The sequence below is a fragment of the Microtus oregoni genome, unplaced genomic scaffold (genome assembly GCF_018167655.1).
Source record: "Microtus oregoni isolate MIOR12 unplaced genomic scaffold, Mior012 000002F_ref0000024, whole genome shotgun sequence".
Classification (NCBI taxonomy): Eukaryota; Metazoa; Chordata; class Mammalia; order Rodentia; family Cricetidae; genus Microtus; species Microtus oregoni.
Genome location: NW_024543061.1, coordinates 39,430,051 through 39,457,361, shown reverse-complemented (window position 1 = coordinate 39,457,361; position 27,311 = coordinate 39,430,051). Strand labels below are relative to the sequence as shown.

General features: G+C 39.9%; 1 protein-coding gene across 2 annotated transcripts in view; it reads left to right on the top strand.

Annotated features, from left to right (window-relative positions):
- The first annotated feature begins 3,169 nt into the window (after positions 1 to 3,169).
- Positions 3,170 to 27,311, top strand: part of Mdfic2 (MyoD family inhibitor domain containing 2) — a 114,416-nt gene continuing 90,274 nt past the window's right edge. Inside the window, exons 1-2 of one of the 2 annotated variants that reach the window (XM_041679934.1) lie at positions 3,170 to 3,257; positions 10,543 to 10,576. In XM_041679934.1, coding sequence (XP_041535868.1) covers positions 3,170 to 3,257; positions 10,543 to 10,576 — 122 coding nt within the window. The remainder of the gene's footprint in view (positions 3,258 to 10,542; positions 10,577 to 27,311) is intronic. The other variant, XM_041679933.1, reaches the window with a different exon arrangement.

Here is a 27,311-nt window from a genome sequence, read left to right as displayed (position 1 = left end):
ACACTTTCAAAGAACACCTTTCTATAACCTCTTGTTTGTGCTTGAACCCAACTCTCAAATCTTTCAAAGGGCTCCATAGAAGCCAGGGTACTTTGGAGGAAAAAACTGGTAGAATGTATATACATTCATATCTATAGATTCATATGGACATGATTTATTAGGATGGCTTATAAGCTGTGATTTGGATAGTCCAAAAAATGGCTCTCAATGGACAAGCAAAAAATTCTGGTAGTTGTTTCACCCTCTGAGAATGGGTGTCTGTGTTGGAATCTTGAAGAGGTACAGTCTAACACCAGCGAGGGAATGCCCCAGCAGCGGGACATATGAACTTTTCAGTGAGAGAAAGCAAACATATTTCTCCCTCCATATCCTTTTAGGTAGACTGCCATCAGAAGGTTTGGCCCAGATTTAGCACGTGTCTTCTGACCTCGAATGATCTGAATTTAGAAAGGATCTTCCAACCTTAAATGGTCTAATCAAGAAAGCCCATCATGGGTATGACCGGCTGCTTGGGGTTTAGTTGATTTCATATGTAGGCAAGCTGACAGCCAAGATTAACCGTCACAGACTCTATTCTGCAAATTATAGTCCTCAAAATCATAATGTAAGTTGGCGGCACAGTGATTGATTTTCTCGTGTTACATATGTAGTGCTGTTGCTTTACTAGCCACACTAAAGGATAATGTGGAATATTCTTAAACAATCAAAAAGTCACAGGTGATTTTGCTGTTTGTTTGTTAAAATGGCACTTTGTATGTGCATTCAATGTAAGGGTTACAGCTCAGATGGAAAGATATCCTGGCAGTCAGGAACCAAAGTACAACAGAAAGTCATACTGCGTAACAAACCTCACACAAGAGATCTATTAGGAGAGGAGAAAAAGCAGAGGGCGGCTGCCTCTGCTCAAACAAGGAACAGCAGAGAACTGAGCAGAAGACAGAGTTTATGTAGCTTTTCTTGGGAAGCAGGGTGGGATTTCAAGTAAGAGCTTGGACTTTTTACTCTATAGGGTGGGGGCAGGATCCACCTGTTAGGAAAGTTAGAATGTTTTATGGGTAGAACCTGGTAGGTAAGAGTCCTCAGGGAAGGGACTATTATTATTATTATTATTATATTTTTTATTTGTTTTTGTTTTTTGAGACAGCATTTCCCAGTAGCTATGGAATCAGTCCTGGAACTTGTTCTGTAGACCAGGCTTGCCTTGAACTCACAGATATCCAACTCCCTGCCTCCTGAGTGCTGGGATTAAAGGTGTGTACCACTACTGCCCAGTTCAATCCTATTCTAACTGAAAATGGACCTTGAAATGTGATCACCTTAAATAACTTTGCTCTTGGCAAAAATCTGCCTTCTGATGGAAAACTTGTCCTCAAGGATTCTATTTCTGGATCATATTTTGAGCCTAAACAAAAGAAATTATTACAAGAGAATGTTCATGTTATCTCCACCAAGTAAATCAGCAAACAAACAAACAAGCAGTCTCCGTCTACAGTTAATGACTAAACAGCAACCACACAATTGAGTTGGAGTAAATGTTTGACATTTCTGAAGAAAGAAAATTATCTAGAGAAATCCAACCATTCAAGGCCTTCTCTGGTTGTCTAAGCAGTCTGAAAGCTATGTTACTCATAATGTAGGGAACCAAAGTTGGCATTTGTGTGAAAATTGGCGAATCAGGGTAGTTTTAATTGTGCTAAGACAAAGAGCAGAGTGCATGAAGAAATAAAGTTTGGGTGGTTGGAGAAACGACTGCTACATAATCAGAAAACATCTGTGTCAGGCAAATTCATCAGAGGGGGCAACCACTCCGAGATACAAACCAAATACTGCCACAATTAAAAAAACAAAAACAAGAAAATGAGTCATCTTTCAGGAAGGGTGAATTATTTATCATGTATACTTAAGGGCTACACGTTTAGGTTTTTATCTTTCATTATAAACAGTGCTGTCCTTATCTAAGAAAGTAATGGCTAACACTCTTTGTGATGTCGCTCTGAATCCTTTTGAGAATACCTGCAAATGATAAAATCAAAAATTCAGTGTTTTCTTATTGCTTATAAAATGCTAAGGAAAAATGATTTTCGAGACAGCAGCCAGAGATTGGGCATCTGGGGAATTCAGCTTTAGTGATCTCTCTTTTAAACCAAATAGTTTGTGTATCTGTTTTCAGTATGTTCTTGAGGCACCTTTTAATATTAATACTAAGTAATGAATGGTGGGTAGGAAGGGAAGGGGATTGGGGTGATTCTGTGCACTGGAAAAGACTTCATTGTTTGCAGCCTATTTGGTAGAGTGTCATTTTAAATAAGCGTCAGCCTAAAGGAGGTTTTATTGTTTTAAACCACAGGCTTTATATTACCTTTTTAAAAAAAAGCAACAACAACTCTCAGCCGCAAGTTGGATGATTCTGGCAGCCATACAAATCTAGCACCACCCAGGGAGGGAGCGTGTTTGCCTCTCTGCTCACTTCTGCCAGGGTAGAGGAATGCTGGACACCCAGAGAGAAGGGAGGCTGCCACGCACCGCACCCCAGTCCCACACCTCGGGCTTCCTCCTTCTGTAATACACAGGTAAGTACTCCAAGGTGTTGAACTGGGGAGAACCTGACCAGCAAGCGAGCACTGAAGGCCAAGGGCTCTGCTCGGAAGGTGCACAAAAGGCTTTCTGGACACCTTGGGGGAGAGGGGGTGGCTCACGTTAGCCAGCATAGGTAGGAAGACCTTTACTTCAGTCAATGAATTCCTGAAAAGATCCCACTGTGCTGGGTTGTTCTCTGTATCTGAGCAGTTTACTGTTGAGCACACTTTTCTGTGCATCATTAAAAGAAACTAAACAGTAGCCAAATGCTTGTTTATTTATGACAAATCGGAGTCTGATTAGGAATCTGTTATTCACTGATATCCAAGAGCTCTCAGGTGGTACTCCAGCTTTGCCGCAGAGCGCTGAAATGCTGGCTGAAACACCTCACAGCAGAGTTCAGTTCTCACGGTCAGTGTTTTAAAATAACACAGGCGGATCAAAGGGAAGGAAGGCTCAATGAAACAGGGCTCCCAACACTGGGGACAGGAGATTTTTCCATAACATGCGAAGAGTCTCCGAACATAAAACCGTGCTCATAATGTGTGGTTTCGATGCATTTCTTTTGTCACAAACTCTGTTTCCCCCTCAGATGTCAGAAACTGAGTCAGAAAAGATAAAAGTAAGAACGGCCGAACATTTTGAAAATGACAAAAGTAACATTCCTTGGTTGAAGGAAGGTAAGTCACAGTCCTCTAGATTTTGCTGTAAAAATGGTACTTCTGTTTACAATCCGATGATGCCTCTGGAGGGACAAGCAGGACCCGGGGGCTCAAGGGAGACCTGCATTCTGACTTTGTCATTACACACGTGTCCTGAAATGCAGTTTGAGGGCCTTCCCTACTGAAACTGTCTGTAGTCTTTGGGTTCCAGAAAACAGATTCAACAATTCAAAAGACTTAGCAGAGTCTCTGGAGCAGTGGTTCTCAATCAGTGGGTCGTGACCCCTTGGGTTCGCATATCAGATATTTCCACTATCATTCATAACAGTAGCAAAATTGCAGTTATGAAGTAGTGATGAAATAATTTTATGGTGGAGTCACCACAATATGAGCGACTGTATATTCAAGGGTCACAGCTTTAGGAAAGTTGAGAACAACTGCTTTTTAGGAGCTGGAGGGGCTGGAGGGGATGGAGGGGCTGGAGGGGATGGAGGGGATAAAGGGGCTGGAGGGGATGGAGGGGATAAAGGGGCTGGAGGAGGATTTTCCTCGCTGCAGGAAGACAGTGTAATTTGAGGACTAAATAAATTACACAGAAAGGAAGGTGTGCTGTCAGCAAGGATGCCTACAAATAGAATCACCATTCACTGCAGTTAAAGAAGCCACCGTCCCCAGAGGAGGGTGCTGCGACCACAGGCCCAGCATGCGTAAGAGCACAGCTTGAAATACACACACAAATCAATATGTTCTCCTTTGATGAGTACAAATTAGTGCTGCTTCTGAAAATATGTCCAAGCCTGATTAGTTACTAGAAGGACTGTCTTTATAGCCTTTTGTTTTCATGGACATCGTCATGCCTCTTAAAGGAAACCAACTTGATATTTTATCTGAATAGGTAAATGAGTCTTCCTCATAATGCCATTAAGCCGTTCTGTTAGGAAGGAAAAGCTTTTGTTTTATAAGGTCACACAAGAGTTAAGGACTAAGTTGGGAAGGTGATACAAGCCCCAGAAAGTACTGATAGCATGAACCACACTGGCATGTTTATTGGTATTTATTGGTGTTTATGCTGAATCATCCTGACCAACCTAGGAAGCAGTTATTATCAATAATTCACCAATGAGAAAACTGGGCCTTAAAGAGTCCAAAGAACTTGCCTAAACTTGCAAAATAAGGAGGCAGGAGAGCTGGGACTGGATCCCAGGTTACAGACCTTGACAGTACATAGGCTTAACTATCACCTCACCAGGTTTAGGGGAAAAGATGGTTCAGTCACCTGGCAGCACAAAAGTATGCTCTAAAGAATGCTTTCTTACTGTGTTTAAATCAAAGCTAGTGTACAACGTCATCACGTACTCTTATCCTTAATCCCATCCTACTTCGACCCTCATTTTGAAAGCATTCAACTAAAAATAAATAATTTATTTTGTCCAATTGGGCAATTATCAATTAATGGTAAGGTCTCCTCGCCATAAGAGGTCAGGAAGAAGAGGCTTAGTCAAGTGTCTGCCATGGAAGCAGGAGAATCAGGAGTCTGGATCTCTGATATCTGTACAGAAGCTAGACATGGTGGTAAATGCCTACAATCTCGGTGCTGAGGAGACAGAAAGAGGAAGATCCCTGAGGATTGCTTGTCACAGTTGGGTTAGCTGAACCAGTCAACTCTAGGTTCCATGAGAGACCCTGTCTCAAAAATTAAGGCATAGAATAATTGAAAATGAAACCCAGTATCAACTTTTGGCTGCGTCTCTCTCTGCCCCTTTCTCTCTCTCTTTCATCTCCCTCTTTCCCCTCATCTTCCCTCTCCTTCTTCTCCCCCCCCCTTACATACACACACGTTAACAGGCATGTACACTAGTATACATACCTTTACACACACAGAGATTTTATTTAAGGTATACTCACATAAAGTATTTTTGGAATCACATCTTCAAAAAGCTTCAGGGCCAGAAAATTATCTGATATTTTTATCCAAAAATCTTTTATATGCAATCTTTTTAAATTAAGGTAAAGGGGAAATGTGAACTTAGGTCAAAGACCCACCTCCAGGTTTTACCTGTGAATCTTGAGTTTATTAACTGAAGCTGCCGTTTGCTACTGTATATCATGTTTATATTATTTATTTTGATTTTAATTGCTCTACACTGTAGACTTAAGTGGAAATAATGATGAAACCAATAGACCAATCATTTCCAGAGATTTCTCTTTAAAAAATTATGTCCATTAAGTACAAGTTAGGCATTGAATTCTTGTAATCTATAAGATCTAATTTCCCAGGTGACCTGTTTTTATCCCATTTGGACACTTCATTTAAGCTATACTCAAATTATGTTTACAATATTTCATAAAAGGAAATGGAGCCAGATGCCAGATGACAACATCTTAATTGGGAATTATCAGGATGAGTTAGTTTCGAGCATAAATGTCTTTCATTTTTGCAGCTAAGAAAAAGTGTATGGGTCGGCAAAAAAAAAAAAAGGTTGCGGTGGGGAGGAGGGGGACACTAATGGGCTCAGCAGAAAGAATACAGCATTTGAAAGCAGTCGTCCATGGCTTTAAATCTTAGCTCAGCTGCTTCTCAGCTCTGTGGCCATAGCTGGCTATTCAACTACCGCAGGCTTATTTCCTTCCTTGGTGGTAGACTATGTGTATCACATGAAGAATGAGCGCCTATGGTTTCTATGTTTCTTGCCATGTTGAAAATATGACTGAAAATGGTTTTTTTAAATTTATTTTATTTTTTAAAAAATGAAAACAAACTATTTTTTTCATTTTGCATACCAATCCCAGTTCCCACTCCCTTCCCTCTGCCCATTCCCTCTACCTAACCGCCCCACCTTACCCCCATCCACTCCTCAGAGACAGTAAGGCACATTGCTTTGGGGAAGGTCTAAGGCCCTCCCTATCATATCTAGGCTGAGTAAGGTATCCATCCAAAGAGAATAGATTCCCCCAAAAACATATAAGACTTGGTGCCATTGCCAGTGGCCCCATAGTCTTCCCCAGCCATACAATTGTCATCCACTTTCAGAGAGTTTAGTTAAGACCTTTGCTGGGTCCTTCCCTGTCTGGCCGGAGTTGGTGAGCTCCCATTAGCTTAGGTAAACTGAGTAGTGTCCCCATCATGGTCTTGACCTCTTAGTTCATATCCTCACTCCTCCTAGTCTTCAACTGGACTTTGGGAACTCAGCCCAGTGCTCTGCTGTGGCTCTCTACCTCTGCTTCCATCAGTTGCTGGATAATTCTCCAATCAAATGAGCCTAAGAAACAAGTGGGTGTAGCTATCCTAATATCTAACAAAATAGACTTCAAACTAAAATCAATCAGAAGAGATGGAGCAGGACACTTTATATTCATAAACAGGAACAATCTATCAAGATGAAGTCTCAAGCCTGAAAAACAATATTTTGGAGAGCTTGGTTTACTCACGGAAATGTCTATATTCTTAAGTACTACATGTTTTTTATCAGGTTATTTATGCTCTTCTATTAGTTTCCTAATACAACCTCCTCGGTAATAGAGTTGTCCCCATCTTACAGACAGAGAAACTGAGGCTGAAAAGGATCTGGGTCATGTTTAAACTTGCAGGACTGATGAATTATAAACAGAATATCAGACATTTGTCTCCGAGTTGTAAATTCAATTATTATTATTATTATTATAATTTATATTAATAACTCCCCTAACTCTGTCAAATCAAATTCTACCTCTTTGTTTCCTACTGTCCTCCTTTGAAGAAGTGGAAAACATGCTTCAAGCTGCTCAGGAAAGACTTTTTACCTTGAATGCACAATACAAACACTTCTCTTCGAACCATGCCTCTGTTTCCACACTCCAGACCTCTTGGTAAATTCTCCCCACTGTATGAGCAGGACTGAAGCAGGTACCCGCTGGGGTAGTCAATAAAGGGTATCCAGAGAATGCATGACTTCTACTGATCTGGCAACCAGGACTGAAGTAATAAGGGCGGCGGGGCCGCTCCCCCAGCACCCCAGCCGCCCGCTCAGCTAGCTTATGCCCCGAAATAACAACACACAAACTGTATTCATTTAATCACTGCTTGGCCCTTCTGCCCTAGCCCTTACTGGCTAATTCTGATATCCCGATCAACCCATCTCTAATAATCGGTGAGCACCGGTCTTACCGGGAAAGGTTCAGCATGTCTAACCTGGCGGCTTGCTTCATGGCATGTGTCTGCCCAGGAGCCGGGAGCATGGCGTCTCTCTCAGGCATCTGCTCCCAGGAGGAGAGCGGTCGAGACTCTGAGCTCACTTCCTCTTCCTCCCAGCATTTTGTTCTGTTTACTCCTCCCACCTATCCTCTAACCAATAAAATGGGCCAGGGCAGTGCCTTTATTAGCCAATGACCTTCCTCCATCACAGGACTAGACTCACTATCGCTACCTTACTACAGAGGGGTGCTGCTGTAAATTTTCATCTTCAGACAGCTCTACACCCAACCAGTCTAAATCAGTATCTGTTGAGCATACCATTATGGGAGAGAAGGTATGAAGGCGGTAGAAGCCAGTAAAAAGAAATATACTCCTTCAAGGAGTTGACGGTTCAATCGTCTTGATTTTGACTGGAGGGTCAACAGCTCTTGCGTGAGCCTCCTTATGTGGATCAAAGGCCTGATGGTTTCCAGGGTGATGTCAAAGGGCTGAGGAAAGCCACACCCAGGGATTTTATCAATACTTAGGATCAACAGAGCTTACCCAACACTGATTGGAATGCACTAATTTTAACATGAATTAAATTTTATTTCTACCTTTCTCAAACCACCTAGAAGTCTACCAATGCCTTTTGTACCACCTACAAATGCTAGACTTCCCAAAGTTCAGACTTAGATATCTATGTATCTATGAGTTGTTATGTATGAACATATTATTTATCTACTTGTCTTTCTATCTACCTATAAACCATCTAACTACATACCTATCTATCTTTATCTGTCTATGTATCTGTTGAAGTGATTATATATTAATCTACTCACACACATATTTTTCTATCTATCTATCTATCTATCTATCTATCTATCTATCATCTATCTACCTATCATCTACCCATCTATCTCTATCCATCCAACCATCTATCTGAATATGTATCTATGTATCATCTATTGTCTCTCTTATTCCTGAAGCAATTTAAGATATAATTGGAGCCGTAGGAAACATCCCAAAGCGCAGGACATTTTACTTTATAATAAGACTTCTAGGCACCACACTCAGGGAATCCTTGTTCTGAGACAATGAGAGAACAGGACAATATTAGGAAATACACAGCAGAAAAGATGAGCTATTTCCCAAAAGAGTAGATTTGGGAAGGCTAAAAAGACTAATCACCATGGGAGGAAACAAGACACTGCTGGGGGCTGCACCACCAGAGCGGCTCAAAGGGAGTTCTCTGGTGCATGATTGCTCATTATTGGTTTGAGCATGAACAAAAATGAAGGGGAAATTAGCTGAGTTCCAATTCCATGTTGCCCTACAGATCTGAGAGTAAGAACCAGTATATTGAACCACAAGCTCAAAAGGGAGCAGAAGAAGAGACGGGAGAAGGGCAAAGAATGAATCCTTTCAGCAGCCCAGAGCAAGGAAATCAAGATCTGGATAAAACTCACAACAAGGACAGGGAGAAAATAGGCCCCAGTATGAAAAACTACATGGAGGAGAAATTGATATAACATAGAAATTGGGGTGAAAATTACAGGTGGAATAGGTTGGTGTGCAATACCCCATTAAGTCAGGGAGCATTCTGGGTAAGCATTTCTGTGCTTGTACCTTATACCATTTGATACAGATGAGAAACATCCAGATAAAGGGATAGGAGCCCTGAAATTGTGGCCATTTACAGTTTAAAATCACAGCACCACCAGTGTCTGAATTGCAAGCAATTTCTTAGAGTATCTCCTGATTCTTGGGAGACACTGGGAATCTGGATTTTGATGGGAAATCTCCTGATTGCTACAGATTAAGTAATAAAAGCCACAACAACAATAAAAATAACAGTAGTACCGTGTGGGGCAAACGAAACCAGGTTCCGTGGGTCCATTTCAACAGCAGGTTGCCCGTTTGTGACTTCTGTTATCGGAGTTTGAACCGCTGAAGAACTTCTTAAAGAATTTCTAAAGAACTGGTTTTCTGTAAACATTGCTTGCTAGGCAGATGTACCCACTTATCACCCACCTAGCCATTGCTGTTCACACAGATGTGCACGTTAATTCATTTGAGCAAGCCATGCAGAAGTCAGGATGTGAAAGGGAGAGAACTGAGTTACCACATCGTCCTGTAAGAGGGTAGTTACCGAACATTTTGTCAGTGTGGTATTCTCTTTACATCCGTCACAAGCAGAGGGAGGAAGAAAACACAACTCATCCCTTATCCTCTCAGCACAGAATAGCAGTGACTTGGACTCTTGGACGCATAGGTTATTCGGTCAAAAGTAGAGACTGCTAATCTACACTACTCCAAAATAGCACAGGGGCTGCCAAATCCCTATTTCCCAAGTTCTCCTTTTTAAGCAATGCAAAGGGGGCTCCAAATGCCTCAACTTTGTCTACTGCAAACGGCAGTGGGGAATGAAAGACTCACATACATCATGTATTGGCATTCCTAAATTCTCTGGACTTGCCTCTCACTGAAGGCAATTTGACCAGCTGTTCAAAGGCAATTTCAGGTCATGAATATTAAAATGATTCCAAAATATCAGTTTTATTCAATTTAATAACCATTTGATGGGGCTCCTTTTGAGCGTATACACAATTTGCTAAGTGAAGAAACATGCAAAAATGAAGTTTCTACGCTCAAGAAACTTGGTGTCCAGGTGCTCTATTATAAGGTCCAAATATTAAGGTATGCTAATTTTGTCACTCATATAATTCCCATTTCAAACATGTGTTTTATTTTTAATATCTACCCTAAAAACTAAGCCACACGATTGTCTGTTTTAAATTGTTAGTTTATGTGAACAGCGTATCTTAAGATGATATTGTTTTATTCTGTAAACATGAGATAGAATCATTAGCTATTACTTATTATGCAATAAGCAAAATATAGCTAAAGAAAAGATAGTAGTATGTTTTTCTGTTTTTTAATGTAGCTGACAAGAGAAGTTACACATAAAAACATGTCCTTGGAAGTTGTATAAATACATAAAATAAGAGCTGTCTTAGTCTTCATGCATTTTAATTTTGGATCACAGAATACCAAAGAACATACAGTGCATACAACAAAGACATGTAGTTTTTAAAGATTCTAGTTTCTGAGGCAGAGGAGGCCAGGGTCAAAATCCCTATAGTTGCTCAGGACTTTCCTGCTCTATTTTCTCACCCCAACACAAGTTTGGGGAATGATATATTCAAAGCTTGGCAAGTGATATAAAGGAAATTTCACACGGGTAATTGCTCAGAACCTTAGAAACATGTGCTCGTGATCTAGCAAAAAGATGGTAAGACGAAAGGCTATAACAACAGAGGCAGGGAAGAAAGGGAACAAAGATGTGATGAATCTGGGCTGAGAACTGGCTGATGCCTCTATGCAAGGCACCAGAAAGGACTCCAGTGCAGACTTCTGGCTTGTGATGACATCGTAGATGCTTAGTGGAGAAGAATGGGAGAAGGGAGGATGGATGATGTGGGTCAGTGAACTATCTTGGAGCAGAAAGACTTAGAAGATATTAAGTCACATAGACAAGTAAAAGAGCGCTTCAGATTTCACTCAGAGATGAAAGATGTGGAGGCTATTTCTTTTAAATATATAAAAATATATAAAATAATATAAATATATTTTAAATATATATGTAAGTGTATATATTTTAAATATATTTTTATATATTTATTTTTATTTTATGTATTTTTAAAAATTCATTTTACGTTACAGCCATAGTTCTTCCTCTTACCCCTCCTCCTGCCCCCCTCTTGCCTCCCCCATGGAAATCCTTCAATTCACTCCTTCCAATCGGTAAGGGCTCCTATGGGGAGTCAGGGAAGTCTGTCATATTAAGTTTGGGCAGGAGGACCAAGTACCTCCCCACTGCATTAAGGCCCAAACATGGTTTCCCACCATAGGGAGGAAATGGGCTCCAACAAGCTAGCTCATACACCAGGGATAGATCTTGGTCCTACTATTAGGGGCCCCTCAGATAGTGCAAGCTTCACCTCTGTCTAGGGCCTAGTTCGATCCTATGAAGACCTCACAGCTGTCTAGAGTTCATGATTTACCATGAGCTTGGTTCAGGTGTCTCTGTAGATTTCTCCATCATCATCTTGACCTCTGTTGTGCATACATTCCCTCCTTCATCTCTGACTGGATTGCCAGAGCTCAGTCAGTGCTTGGTTGTGGATCTTTACATCTTGTTCCATCTGTTATTGGATGAAGGCTCTATGATGATAGTTGGGATATTCACCAATCTGATTACAGGGGAAGGCCAGTTTGGGCACCCTCTCTGTTATTACTAGTAGTCTTAACTGAGGTTAACTGTGGATTCTTGAGAATCCCTAACCCCATAGTGGCTCTCTATCAAGAGAATGCTTTCATTGCTCTCCCACTCTGCCCCTTCCCCCCTCAACCATTCTGTTTCCTTATGTTCTCATTCCCCTTTCCCTCCTCCTGCCTGCCTAGCCCCTAGTTTACCCAGAATCTCATCTAAATCTTCACAGGATCATCCATGTGTCCCTCTTAGGGTTCTCCTTGTTACCTAGATTCTCTGGAGCTGTAGATGTAGTCTGGTTATTCTTTGCGTTTTATCTAATATCCACTTGTAAGTGAGTGCATACTGTATTTGTCTTTCTGAGTCTGGGTTATCTCACTCAGGATTATTTTTTTTTAGTTCCATCCATTTGCCTGCAAATTTCATGACGTCATTGATTTTTACAGCTGAGTAATATTCCATTGTGTAAATGTCCCACATTTTCTTTATCCATTCTTCTGTTGAGGGCCATCTAAGTTGTTTCCAGATTCTGGTTATTATGAATAATGCTGTTATGAACATTATTTAGGAAGTGTTTTGTGGTACAATTGAGTATCCTTTAGGTATATGCCTGAGAGAGGTATTGAGATAGATTGATTTCCAATGTTCTAAGAAACCACCATACTGAATTTCAAAGTGGCTATACAAGTTTGCACTCTTACCAGCAGTGGAGTGCGCCCCTGACTCCACATCCTCTCTGACATAAGCTGTTCTCATTATTTTTTATCTTAACCGCTGTGATAAGTGCAAGATGCTATCTCAGAGTCATTTTGATTTGAATTTCCCTGATGATTAAGGATGCTGAGCAATTCCTTAAATGTCTTTTGGCCATTTGATATTCTTCTGACGAGAGTTCTCTGTTTAGCTCTGTACCCCATTTTTTAATTGGACTATTTTGTATTTTGATGTATAGTTTCTTGAGTTCTTTATATATTTTGGAAATCAGCCTTCTGTCAGATGTGGGGTTGGTTAAGACCTTTTCCTCTTCTGTAGGCTGTTGTTTTGTCTTGTTTACCTTTGCCTTACAGAAGCTTTTTAGTTTCAGGAGGTCCCTTTTATTAATTATCATTCTCAGTGTCTGTGCTACTGGTATTATATTTAAGAAGTGGTGTCCTGTGCCAATAAATTCAGGACTACTTTCCATTTTCTCTTCTATTAGGTTCATTGTAATTGGATTTATGTTGAGGTCCTTGATCCACTTGGACTTAAAGTTTTGTGCATGGTGATAGATATTTGTATGTTCTTGTAGAAGCAAAAAAAAAATAAGTAAAAAACTTTTATGAGAAGAAATAACAATCTTGATGGTGTTAGAGCAGGATAAATATGTCATGCTTCAAATGGGTAATTAAAACATTTATAGCTATCACAACAGTGTTCTGTGGGTGTTGGTGGGGAGCTCACAGCATGAATCCTCTTTTAGGCCCTGAATCATCTTCATCTTGGGAATGCCTACTAATGATAGGGTTCAAAGTACAATAGGATACATCTTTTTGTGTTTTATTTTTCCAAGAACATAAAGAGCTACCAAGGGTTGGCAGCTTACTTTTCAAGATCCAAGCAAATTTTAAAAAGAATCTCATTATTTATTGAGAGGTATATTAGGATGTGGACTGTAGTTACATTAATGAGAATGGAATTGATTGAAGGCATGGGAGTGGTCCGTTGTCCCAAGGAAAATCTGAGGTCCATGTACAACAGGAACTAATCTGTCTCTGATGAGCTTGAGACTGAGACAATACACACAGGGTACCACTCCTGGAATGAACGACCGCTATGTAAAGTTCTTTCTTTCTCTGTCTCCTCCTTTAGACTCCAAGTCCCTAGAAAGGAAAGATAGCATTTCAATCAGAAGTCCCCACTCTGGTTAGTAAAGACTTGACGGTCAGGATCAGGTAGATCCTTTTTTTTTTTTTTTCAGAGAGAAACAGGTTGTGGCATCAGCCAACAGGATAAAAGAATCTGTGCTGCCTCAAATCATAACCACTCTAAGCCTGCCCCGTGGTAACTGGATTCCTAGCATCTCTCTCCAAGAGGAGTAAGATTTTTCTTAAGAACATGACATGCTGGTGATAAACCACTAAACATTTCAGAAAAGAAGACTACTCACTTTAAATGACTTGGCCTCCTACTAAAGTTCAAATATCAGATCATTTCATGTTTAGATAGTTCAGGAAAAGATGAGGTCTTCTGCGTTCTCATAGATCAACAAATTAAATTCCAGAAGCACATCCACAGCCGACAGTTGAGATCTTGCTCCCATTAAGCCTATAAAGGAGTAAGCTCATTTCGTGTAAAGTGATGACGTTGATCCCAATGGATGGCTGAGAAGATGCCGTGTCAGCCTCGAGACTGACCAGATAAATTAATCAGTGTGAAGTCCCATAAGTTGTTCAGCTGCAGATTTAAAGACTCCTCTTCAATGAGGATAGGGCAGTACATCAAATCTAGGATGATCTTAGTTCATCATTATTAATTACAGTTTTATGAACTAGGAGTGAAACAATTCATACAGACTGGGAGCCAGTGCGTTTTATCTCATCAGGAAGAAGAAAATGATGGGCATCCAGCACCAGAAAGATCTCCACTTTCTAATAGAGACTGCTAGAGAGCTGCTCATCTTTGTGTATGTCCCAATAGTCATCGATGTGATATACCTAATCAATATTGGTAGAAAGAGCAATCTTACAGGCAGAGGAAAAAGTCTCTTACAGTCTACGCCTTGGGATAAGGACATTCCATTTCTGGTAAATTCTACAAAGATACTTTACATTTATATGATTATGGCCCATTTCTCTCAGCTTCGGAGCCACATTTAGAGGGAATACTTCCTAATAAAATGCACCTACATGAGGTGTTCACCAGACCATTAGTTTAAAAAAAAAGAGGGGGAGAGGAGGAATATGAATAGCTGAAATGAAGACATCACTCAGTAGGTAGCATCAACCATTTCAACCATTTTAGATATCATTTGAGCCTGCCAGGAAATAGATGTGCAGCACAGACAGAAAGCAAGGGCAATGGTAGTAGTTGTGACAGAGCGTAGCTTCTAGAAAGTAGAAGGGACAGCTCACAGAAGCATAGTATTAGATTAGATCCCAGGTGCTATTTCTCCTTTGATGTTTCCCCATGCCAGCGTAGCCTTTAAAAGGAGAAGCAGCATTGTAGAAAGTAAGAGTGATATTTCATAAATTCTAGTCTCCAATTACAGGCAGCACGATCTGCCCTATAGCTCTTCATTTACTTAAAAGTCATTTCTGCTGCTGCTGTTGCTGCTTCTGCTTTCTTCGTCTGAAAGCATTTGCACCCTATGCTGACTGTGAGCTCAGGATCTTTGGACCGCCCAATCCAGAGATGACAAGCATACACTGTGACAGTTAGCTCCAGATTTTCCTATGTAGGAACTTTACTAGCAATGACAGGAAACCAAATTTCTTCCAGAGGTAAAAAAAAGGATACATTTAAATAGCTCATGTTTAAATTTTATAAATTTAATACAATCTACAGAGTCGGGGTGGGGGGAAGGATGGTTCAGTCATTAAAGGGTCTGCCTATAGCTGTTAAAGCTTGAATCAGATCCCCAGAACCCAAATGAAAACAACGTCACAGCAGTGCAAGTCAGCACTCCTACCTAGTGCTACAGGATGGGAGACAGCAACAGAAGGGTCCCTGAAAACTCAGGGGTCAACTAAATCATTCTCCATGGTGAGGCTCCAGGCCCGTGAGGGATCCTGTCTCAGGGGAATGGTGGAAGGTGCCAGAAGATCGATGCTTCTGACCTCCTCATACACACATGCAAATGCTCCCCATCATATGAAGATGTACACATAAAATAACTAACATACTAAATAAATGATAATATATAAGATCTTTACAAACAAATCCTCTCGACGATGAAGACCGTATCATATTCCATATTCATACCACATATCAATAAAGTGAAAGACAGCATCTTTCCCATGTATCTTAAAGTTATTTTCTCAGTTCACAGTGTGCGTGTCTAGACCGATAGGATAACTTATTCTACTGTAGAAGCAGAATTTAGTTTATAAAATATATGAAATTACATAAATCAAATCAGCAAATGTTTTCATCACAGAATTATCCCAGGAAGACACAACAGTTTGGATGCTCAAGGAACTTAGAATTCAGCTAGGGAAACAAATCCAGGCAGCGTGTCCCAGTCACCAGGATTCAGAGAAGCACAGAGTCATTAGCTGAACTTGAAATACCATAGCATGTATAAAGGTAATTTGAAAGAAACTTTCTCAGGGTGTAATCTCACTCACTAAACCATAGAACCATGGCCAATCCCTCTGAAAACTGAAAAAGGGATATGGCCTTGTTTTGTTTACTAATGAACTTAGCAGGTTGGGATGAAAACAGCTGTAATGAGGAGTCGCTTTAAAACACTATCAATAATTTGGAAATTATTGAGATTTCTTATGTCTCATAAAGGAACTTTTACTACTCTTTATCATCTAACCTTTATAAAAATAACAACTAATAGATTTTTAAATAATAAAAATACAGTAAAAGAGAAAGTATATAAGTAATAAATAGTTCATATTCTTAAATAAATGCATATTATTTGGTGATTAAGTCAAGAAGAAATAGCACCGAGGATGCTGTTTGTTTTTTTCCCTTAAATAACAATTTGGAAACACAGTGTATTCATAGGACTGAATACATTAAACCTATCAAAGTCAGAATCCTCTTAATGTTCTAGGATTCACAGGCCAGCCCTTGTAAACTAAAGAGCAACTCCACGGCCTGTGGGTTCTAAGCCAAGGCACCACATACAACTTCTGTGATATAATTTATTCCAAGACAGAAGTTTTACATCAGGAGGTCGGTCTGGCCATCATCACTCTCACACACAATTACAAAAAAAAAAAATCACTAATTCTCATGATAATAGAGACTGACTAATACTAATTGGGAATCAAGTTTAATCTTCAAAAACACACAATAGGAAAAGCTCCATGATGTAAGACTGAAGGACATATAGTCACATGAATTAAATTAAATAGCTTAGCATTCTCTACATATTCTGGTGGTATGTTTATATTTAATATCTTCTTTTTGTTAAAAAGAACACAGTCATTTTATGGAATGAGTAAGTACAAATAACATACAACATGCCTATAACTTATGCCAGTATGGTTTTCACGGAGAGGTGGCATGTAATAAAGCTCACACCTAACCAGGTGGATTTAAGCGAAAGAATGCTGCTGTGAAATTATTAATTACTGAAAGGCATGGATATATTTTGTTTACCTCTCTGTTGGAGCTACCTGATCATGCAAGCACTCAAAAATAGCATAGAGATAGGAAAAGAATAAGCCAAGAGAGTCAAAGAAATTATGGGTGTCCCAAAAGAAAAGAATATAACTAGAAGTGAAGAACATGGGGTATTAAACTGGGATGCAAGCCTCAAGCAGAATGTTAATAGCCAGGAATGTCTAGATTGGTGGAATGTGATGGCTGAGAGTGCAGATACAACAAAAGTTGGAGGCGTTCCCTCTGTCTAGAGGGCACTGGTGATGTTTGACTTGGTCCATGTAACCCAAGAGTTGAAACAGACCTTGGCCATGTTGTGACATGCTGTGGGTGCCAGGTAGGCTATAGATACAAACTGAGTGTTAGAGAAGCCATCATCCATGCCTGGGCTCAGAGTGAGGAAAGCATGGAGACCCTACAGAGAGGAAAATGCGTTCTGTGCTTTAGAAACAATGTGTACTTTGACCATCTTTATGGAAATGAGTTAGAAGAGGTTGGAAGTGAGGCAGTTCAGAAGTACATAGCATCGTGGATGAGGAGGGATGATTTCCTAGTTGGGATATTCACAGTGGGGGCAACAGAGGCCAAGAGCTGACTCTGAAGGGAAACCAGCTCTGATGCCATGATCATGGACTAGAGACTAAGGAATGAAAGACAGATGCATTTTCAAGATTATATTCTGGATTTAGTTGGAATTTCTAACATGTAACTCTATGTATATGTCTCAAATAAATCATGTATATTTTATTCATAAAAATTAAAAAATGCAAATGGAAAAAATCATTGCAATTCCTATCTATCACCCACAGCCACTTAGACCTTCCCTCAAAAGGAAGAGCAATACCATGTATCTGTAATGCTTTAAATTGTGTAAGGTTTACAAAAACACACAAGGATGTCATTTTATAAATAAGACTAAGCAAAGCATTAATAGCATAATTTCCTGACTTGTAAGTTAGCATGAACAACTTCCTCCATCAATAAACACAGAATTACATCAGTAGTTCGGCAGCTATGCGCCTAGCATTACATTTTCTAACCAAAGTCGTTCATTTTTTGGATCTTCACATTATTTCATTTTTGTTCTGAATCTCAAATAAATATGCTACTAAATGCTTAGATTCTTGTTATAAATGGGCTTCCTCAAACCCCGTGCAAGGTCCTGGAGGTCCAGTTCACAATCTATTGCACATCTATGCCCCATGCTAGTTGCCTGAAGGTTGTATGCAGAAAATCTTGTCGCACCTTTTCTAATTAATAAGGGGACATAAGGTCACAGAACTTTAAATAGCTTGGTCCAAAGTTGCATAAATAATGGACAACGGGATCAGGTCATGTATTCCCATCTCCAATACATAAGACAGAGCTTTTCCCTTCAAGAAACCCCTGCTGTGAAATAGAGTCAAGACTGGACGGCCCCTCTCTTCCACTCATTTAAATAATTAAGATTAAAGACTGAGAAGTTTGGGGAAGTCACTAGGGATGATAAATCTTAAAGCATGTCCTTCATATAGTTGGTTTATCTAAGCACCTATGTCTATTACGGGCAGGGTAATCTGAATGGGAAAGAGACCTTAGTTATGAATTAGGCAGAGTTAGAAACTGATGCTTGCGGAAGTCAATGAGGAAGAAGTGTAAGCACTGGGCTGCTGCTCTGCAGTGCTGTCCCACTCATGGCTGAAATAAAAGGTGGATTTCAGGACCCACAATGCCCAGTCATTAAAGACACAATGAACCGTATGAATTAATCATTTCAATACCCTAGCCCTTGACACTGGCAAATCAACCCACACATGTCTGGGAGGAGGGACATGGGATCAGATTTTGCTTGTTTATGGGGACAAAAACACTAGGAAAAAAAAAAACATCGCATCAAAGGGTAGAAGAGCAAAGGTAACTTCAGTGGCAGAATCAACTATGATTAGATCAAGAAATGGCGATACGTTTTGCCTGGTTAATAAACAGATCAGAAATTCTGCAACCCTAAGGATATTTGGAGGACAAATCTAACTTGAATTTTTAAATATCTCTATAGCACCATCTCCACAGCTATAAAGTATTGCGCACACTCTTGGTCTCTCATCATTAGCATATAGAGTCCCATCCTCAAGCTTAGAAGTGGTGCTTTTGTCTTTGTATATTTGAAGATTTTAAGACTTGTATAGTAGGAATTTGAAAAGAACAAAACATACCACACTGATAAAGTTTTAAATCAAACACGAACATCTCTCACATTAAACCTAGTGTAACCATTACACTTTCAAGTTCTGAATTAGATTCAATTATACTGAATGCTTGAGCATCATTTTGTTAATATTTTTCCTTTCCCTTTGTGATGCCATGGATAGAACCTGGGGCTTCTGGGCAAGAGCTTTCCCTCTGAGCATTCCCCCCAGCAGCCATTATGATAATAATTCCTTTTAATAAGCCATTTGTTTTAAATAGTCAAATTAGACTTTGAGAAACATCTAATATTTTTCGTGTGCACCCCTCAAAAGGAAAGACAGTGGCAAAACGTTTTAAGAAATGTTTGACTCATAGGAGGTGAAATTAAGTCAAATGTTTCCACAGCCTTGCAGTAGGAACTTAACATCATATCTCAGACTTCTGATTAGACATGTGAAGGCAAATCTATATAAAACATGAGCACAAGGAGCCAAGGCATGTGCAATCATCACACTTAAATTGCTCACCAACAGAAACTGCAGGGACCCTATGACTTTATCATTAGTAATATAGATTAAATGAACCTGCTGAGGTATGGAAAGTGTATTTTAATCAGAGATCTTTGGTGGCCCAAATATCTGAGCGCCTAGTTTCTATAAATATGCTCAGCTTCCCTGGTCTTCACATCTCTCTCCCAGCATCTCCTACCTTGTATAATTAACTGGGTAGATTCTTTGCACTTTGTTTTTATGAGGATTCATTTGCAATAACAGAAAAATGCACAAAAATGTCCCAGTTATTAAAACCGCCCAACCTCAAGTTTGACAAAGGGTGGTGCTTCTTTTCCTTTTTAAATTTAAACAGGTTGGAGGAGCAATCACTTTCTACAATTTTAGAAGAAGCATTTGAAAGAGTCATGGTCCCAGATCCATCCCTCACAGGCACGGGTCCAGGCTGTATATGATGGTGGGTAATGTATCACGTGCTGGCAAGAAAGTAGAGCGAAGAGATCAATCCCAATGGGATTTTTATTAGCCACAATGAACTGTTGCCTTCAAGGGCAATGAGAAGCTCTCAGTGGCATTCTGCACAGAGAGGCCATTGCAGAGGCCCATGTGCCTCTTTAAAAGCCACTCTGGCTTCAATATGGGTGGGAGGCTGGGAAAAGTACATCAGCGGGGAGCAGGTGGGAGAGCCAGAAGCAGTCCAGTTAGAGTTAGAAGAATGGCCATGTGAATCAGGAGGAGAGAGATTCGGAGGGCTAGTGATAATTTGAAATGTCAGATCACTTGAGTTAGCTCAGCACAGAGCGGAAGCAGTGATGGGGGGGTGGAGGTATTTGCCCACATTGTTGTAGAAGTGATCAGTCTCTACCAACTTGAACCACAGGAAGAAAAGCTGAGGATCTAACTGGTGTGGAAGGAAATGCTGGATTATTCTTAATAGTTTATTTGTTAAGTATGTAGTGTTCTAAATGAGGAGCTTGGAGATTGGGGTTGTGTTTCTTGAATTTTGATCATCTACCATTAGATATATCTCATCTTGTTGTGGGCTCTTGGAATAGTGACAGACACTTAGAATACATTCAGAACTTGTCTCACTTTCCTTATCATGTGATGGTTTAAAGAAGGGAACTGACACAGGGTTAAAACTGAACCCCACAACATCTCATGTTCCAAACTGCAATTTATTTGAGGGCTTCTGGAAAAGGCAACCTGTAGTTAGTTACAGATATGTATAAAACACCCACTCATTCACCTTATTGCAATGTGAAGAAAACTATTTCAACATACTTTTATCCTTTTCCATCAGTACAAAAGCCAGACCTTTGAATGAACTACAAGTTGAAAGAATCAAAACATGGATGGCATCCCCAACAAGGGGACGTACTTCAGACATCCAATGGTGCTCGTAGAAATAGTGATTTGTTATGAGTCAGTTGGTAAGATTTTACGCACAGTTGAGTGTTACTATTTCCAGAAAGACTAAGAAATACAGTGAGCAGGTATGGGAAATAAGGAGGTGGGTAAAAGTGCCCATTCATTCTTTAATTCATTCACTCTTCCTTTCTTTAGGTAGGTACATGTGTGTGTGTGTACGCATGCATGCACACATGTGCCTGTGGGTGCATGTAGGCCAGAGGTTCTGACTTTTTACATGAGTGTTGAAGGTTTGAACTCAGGTCCTCATGCTTGCATACCAAGCACTTTTCCTACTCAGCTGTTATCTCTTAGGCTCACAAGGGCATGTGTCTTTGTAACCATAGCCAGGTTCAAGAAAACTTACATTAATGGTGACATAAAGTACAACATCTTTGCATAAGATATTAAGAATGATCTAAAATATCATTTCTCAAAAGACAAGAACTGCTAAATATTTCCATCGCAGTGGTTATGGCATTGGAAACGAGAGTGTGGAAGAGCTGAGCCTGTGGAATTGTGCGTATCCAGTGTTTGAGATCTGGTGTATTATTGATTGGATATTGATCTTGGCCACATCACCAAATAGCACTGAGTCACAGCTTCCAAAACAGAAATGAAGTTTGTAATGGCTACTTCAGTAGACACAGTCAGGCATATCTCCATCACTTTTTTGCATTGTTTTTTTCCTTTTTTGGCACCTTTATTCTCCCATTAAGGACTGTGTGGTTTCTTAATCTGTTCCCCGATCTTCCAACATGCTCACAGGAGCGTCTGTCAGCAGAGAATAGTAGTAACTATCATTAAATGAAAGTGGGCAGAAACTGCCTGCCCTTCCATCACAGTGCAAGTCTGGTCAGGACCACAGGTGGAGAGATGACATCAGGGAAAGGATAGAAGAAAGCAGCCCTAGCAAAATCAATGTGATCTTCATTCAAAGAAAATATAAATTCCCATAAACTGGTTCCTGAATGGCAGAACAGTGTTGTTTGGAGTGACTGACATTTCTGAAGAGTTGAGAGGATGGAAGATAAAATGAGAGGATTAAGTACACAAGAATATCTTCCCAAACATGCTGGATCCTAAATAAAAATAGACAAGCATTCAACGGTCATCCAACTATTTCCCTGAATGCATTTCTGATCTTATGTTAATATTCTCCAGTAATCACAGGGGTTTGCAGTTGTGGAGCCCTGCCATTGACTAACTCTGTCCTTGTCCCTGTTCTGAGACTGTCTTTGAATTTCAGTGTGTGACATAAGACCATGCAAAGTGATGAAACACAAAACGGTACTGCCAATATTACCACTCGGGAAAGATGACCCGGTGTAGAAGGCACATTTTTTTTCTCGTTGGTAAAATGTACTTCGTCACTATCTTTTGTTCCTTTGTGACTGCAGATATGAGTCTAAGCTTTACAAATGCTGTTGCTTTTTGAGAAATAGAGTGTTGTGTTAAAGAAAATTACACAGAAACTCTTACTTGGGAGCAAAAGTCAAACTAACTTCATCTTATATCTCCACAACACTCAAGTGAAGAATAAGTGTTACAGTTTTTTGAGTTCTAACTAAAGTTAAGAATGTCTTTCAGTCAAAAATGCAGACAAGAAAGACACTGTTGTGGGAAGGTCAGCACCATGTGTAATTTCAGCACCAATAGGAATTAAAGATATTTTCCTATCAATTTATACAACTTTTCTCTGTTACCATAGAATATTGCTCCTTATCGTCTCAACCGAATTATTTATTTTCTAATATATATGTGTGTACACAGTATATATGTATACTATCAGCTCATTAATAAGAGTTTATTAATAAGTTTCTAGTCAGCACATATATTTGCATATAATCATGAAATATTACTTATGCAATTGTTTTAATTTATGATACAATATGTTCTACTGAATTTTGGTGTATATGTGTGGCATGCATGCATGTGTACAAGTTCACAGGTGGGTGCAGATGTGTGAGTATGTGTGTATTCAGCGTGTGTGTGTCTGTGTGTATTTGTGTGCGAGCACACACGTGCACACATATACAGAGGCCCAAGGTTGACATTGGAAAGCTACTTTAATGGTTCTATGGCTTTCCATCTTATCCACGGAAGCATCTTCTCTCAACTGAACTCAGAGCTTGCTAGTATGGCAAGTCTAGCTAAGTAGCTTGCTCCAGGGAACCCCTTTCTCTGTCTTCCTAGAACTGTAAATGGACTTTTTGCTGATGCTGCTGGGTAAAGATACTGAGTCATCACCCAGACCTTACCCTATTAGTCTTTCAAGAAGATTCATTTTGATAAGACCCATAGATTTTTACCAGATTTCCACACTTCAAAGGCTGTTAAGAACATCTGAACTAAAGGAAATTAATGATCTAAAAAGCTGTTTAGTGTGTGTTACAAACATTTCCCCGTGTTATTCTGTTTTGTCTGAAAGTACCAAATACAAAGTCTTGCAATTGCAGGGCCTGCTCAGAGAATTTTCTTCTTTCAAAAAGATAATACCATTATAATTTAGTAATTAGCTGCAAACATAGGTCTTTTATTAGGTAATTCTGAATCATAAATACTCCAAGTTCCTTGAAAAGAGTGATTACATTTGATTTCTATCAAAGTGACTCTGACTTCAGAAGAACAAAAAAAAAAAAAACCTTGAAGACTATTTTTTAAGTATAAATTCCATTGTGTAAAGGAGGAAAAGATTTCTTTGAAGCCATATATATGACTGACAAATCTGAATGAATTCTCAGAAAAAAAAGCATGGCCACTGTGAACATTACCCAAAATTGATGTAAGAGCTGAAGGATGAGAGAACAGAAAATATTGGATACATTTTTCATATGTTTTTCCAGGAAACCAAAGACAAGATAACTGAACTACACCAGAACAGGTTATATTTTACTCAAAATTCAGTAAGCATCCGCCACAGAGAGAGCAAACGCATTTCATCTTGAGCTCTTTCTAATCTATTGCCAGACAGTGTCAAAAGCATCGGGTGAAGAGGGTGCAATATGGGAGAAGGGTAAGTGTGCCCTGGGTAGCAGAGGGAGGAAGCACAGCACACATGCAGAGGATTTGCCCCTCCAGGCCACTTATACCAACAGCATAGTGCTAGGGAGATGGTCCCTGAGACTCTTAACAATAGTTAAACTCAAAAAACAGGAAAAGCATAATACGTAATTAAAAGTACAAGACTATAGCTGCTGATGTCGGATGCCTCCGGGGAAACCACTTAGGAGTGCTTTGAGAAGTAACAATGGTTAGAGTAACAACAGCAGTGTATATATGCCGATTATTTACAATTAGCCCAGTTGTATGTTAAGAATTTATGGGTGACAATCCATTGAGCTGATGAAAACAGTTCAGGTGGTGGCTGCTATTATCTCCAGCCTAAAAATGGAAGAAGGAGCTGGCGATAATGCACATGCCCCCATATCAATACGGGATATCTGGGGAGCTGGCTTTAAGCCACGGATGCTCCAACTCCAGAGCTTTTTATGTAAGCCATCAAAACATATGAAAATACTCTGTGATGATAAAAGTTGATTCAAGACTATTCTTTTTCTTTGAAAGACTCAAGTAATGGAGAACCGCATTGATTTCAGTTTAACCCATGTAACATTGGCAGCAAAACTTCAAAAGGGAATGGATTAGTTGTAGGAATCCCATCGACTCCTGGTGTTTGTTGTTCTTCAAAGACAGAGTTTGTTCTCCTTGTTGGCTTTTGCTTTTGTTTTCAGGAAGGTTAATGCAGTTTTGATAGAAACAAGAACCAAATGCAAGTCTTTCCAGTTAAGAATTCGGATTGGGGAAATTTTCACTCTCTAAAATTGTATGGTGGAATTATAGGGCTGAATCACAGGGATTAACAGATTCAAATTTCCTGGCCTTATCAAAATGACAATGAAGGCTTCTTCAGACTTCATGAAGTCTCTCTAATGAGATAAATGCTCCCCATGAAGTAAACATGACCCATTCCTTTCATGGAAATTTGGAAAGAGATAACTGTTAGCAAAAGCCAATGTCTGTCTGTCTCTGTCTTTCTATCTCTCTCTGTTTCTTTCTCTGTCTCTCTCTGTCTCGCTGTCTCTCTCTGTCTCGCTGTCTCTCTCTCTCTCTCTCTTTCTCTCTCTTTCTTTCTCTCTCTCTCTCTCTCTCTCTCTCTCTCTCTCTCACACACACACACACACACACACACCAAATCTAATTGAGCTTAAAAACCAAGTTTCTTTGAAGAGTTTGAAAAACAGTTATCCAGAGTCTCTGCCTCCCCAAAGTACGGAATAAGACTCTCTTATCTGGTGATAAGGAGAATAAAGATTGGACACAGACGTGGAATGGATTGTTGTGAGCAATTAGTAACAGAACACACACTTGCTGTTAATTTTTTTGACATTTTAAAAGTTCCTTTAAAAACACATAGCCTCCATGCAGATTTCACAGATGTTAACATTTGCCCACAGCTGCCTTCACTATTTTTCTTTTTGAGAAAACAAGAATTATATATTTTTTTCTCTTTTAAACTACAGAATATCAAGTTCTAGCTTGATATTTTTTGAGACCAAGCCCCAGAAAGTCCCAGAGACATCAACTTTTATGGTAATAGCTACAACAAGGCCAAGTCAAATATGAATCCAGTTGCTGTATCCATGCCCCAGGAAGAAGAGTGACAAATGAAACTCACTCTGCATATATGGCACACCAGAACTTGGGGGACACGGGGACAGTGGGATTTCAATGCAGCTCTGTCCTGTTCTGGGACTGATCAGGACAGAGCAAATATTACCCCAGGTCATATTCTTCAGGGTTCTTCCTTTATATATTAGAGTATGGTACTGCAGAAAAATGAGATTGTCCAACAAACAGTCCAGACCCAGTCATCCAGCCATTATGAGCACTTACTCTCTGCTAGACACAATGCATCAAAAACACAGAAAAGGCCAAGGGTGTGGCTTTGGCAAACCTCTAGAAGTCATATAAAAATTCAGGTGTGGCAGAACATGTCTGTAAATCTAGTACTGAGGAGAAAGCGATAGGCAGATCCCTGGAGTTCACTGGCCAACAAGTTTATTCAAATGGTGAGTCTAGCCAAAATGGTGAGCCAAAGATTCAAAGAGAGACTTACCCTCAAAATAAAGAACATAGCAATAGATGTTGACACATGGGCATTCATACACACAATCTCATATACACACATGAATACATACATACATCACAGACACAATAAATACACACACACACTACCAATAACCCCACACAGCGCAAGCCACCCTGTAGTTGGCTGGATGCTTTCACTAGACTCCTGCACATGAATTCCATGCCTTCTTCCCTAATAACAGAGGGCTTCGGGAGCATCTCCTACATCACTCCATCACCACCTAGCACCAATGTGAAGCTCGAATTAGTACATTCTGCTTGTATACTAGTCACTCGCGACTCATTTGGTGATGACGGTCTATGTACACCTGCACTAGCCTAGAAGCCTGAACAAGCGAGCTGCAGCAACTGTTCCCTTAGCTTGCTTCTCTCTTCTTTTCACCTAAAGGGCAGGGCCAGGGGAGAACTGATGGTTATAAGACTCACCTTCCCTTTTTCATGTTGCCGGAAGAATGACACCAGTCATTTATTCTGTACACACCCAACACCTCCATCCTCTAGACACTGTTCTGGTCTTACCCTGGGAATGATTAACATAAATAATATGTGTGTTATTTGCAGCATAGTGGGAAACAGCAGACACTTAAAAAATGAATTAGTAGATAAGTAGGCAGTGTGTCTGGGGATGGTAAGTAAGTACCAAGGAGAAAAAGAAGGAAAAGGAAAAATAGGAGTAGCAGGGAAGCCCACTCTGATTGGGTATTATCTAGACAGGACCAAACGAAACAAGGGTAAAAGGTCCAGTGAGAAAAATAGCAAGTATTATATGAAGTCTCAGGGCCAGTGTTCACCTTCTCCAAGGTCAGTGAAATAGGCCTGGATGAGCAGGCAGAGTTCTTAATAGAGGTCAGCCCGGACCTGACAGAAGGTTTTTCAGACAATGATAAAACTATAGTTTAAATTTAGTTTCAAGAATGTGAAGGTAACACATGTAACAAAATGATTTTAAACATCAAACTTTCAGAGATAAGATATGTGAGCATTTGAGGATTTTTATGGGAGGGAAAAAATCGGATTCGATGTGAAGTCTGACTTTGTGACTTGAAGGTATCTGTCCAGGATCAACTGTCCACAGTGCTATGGGACATTAA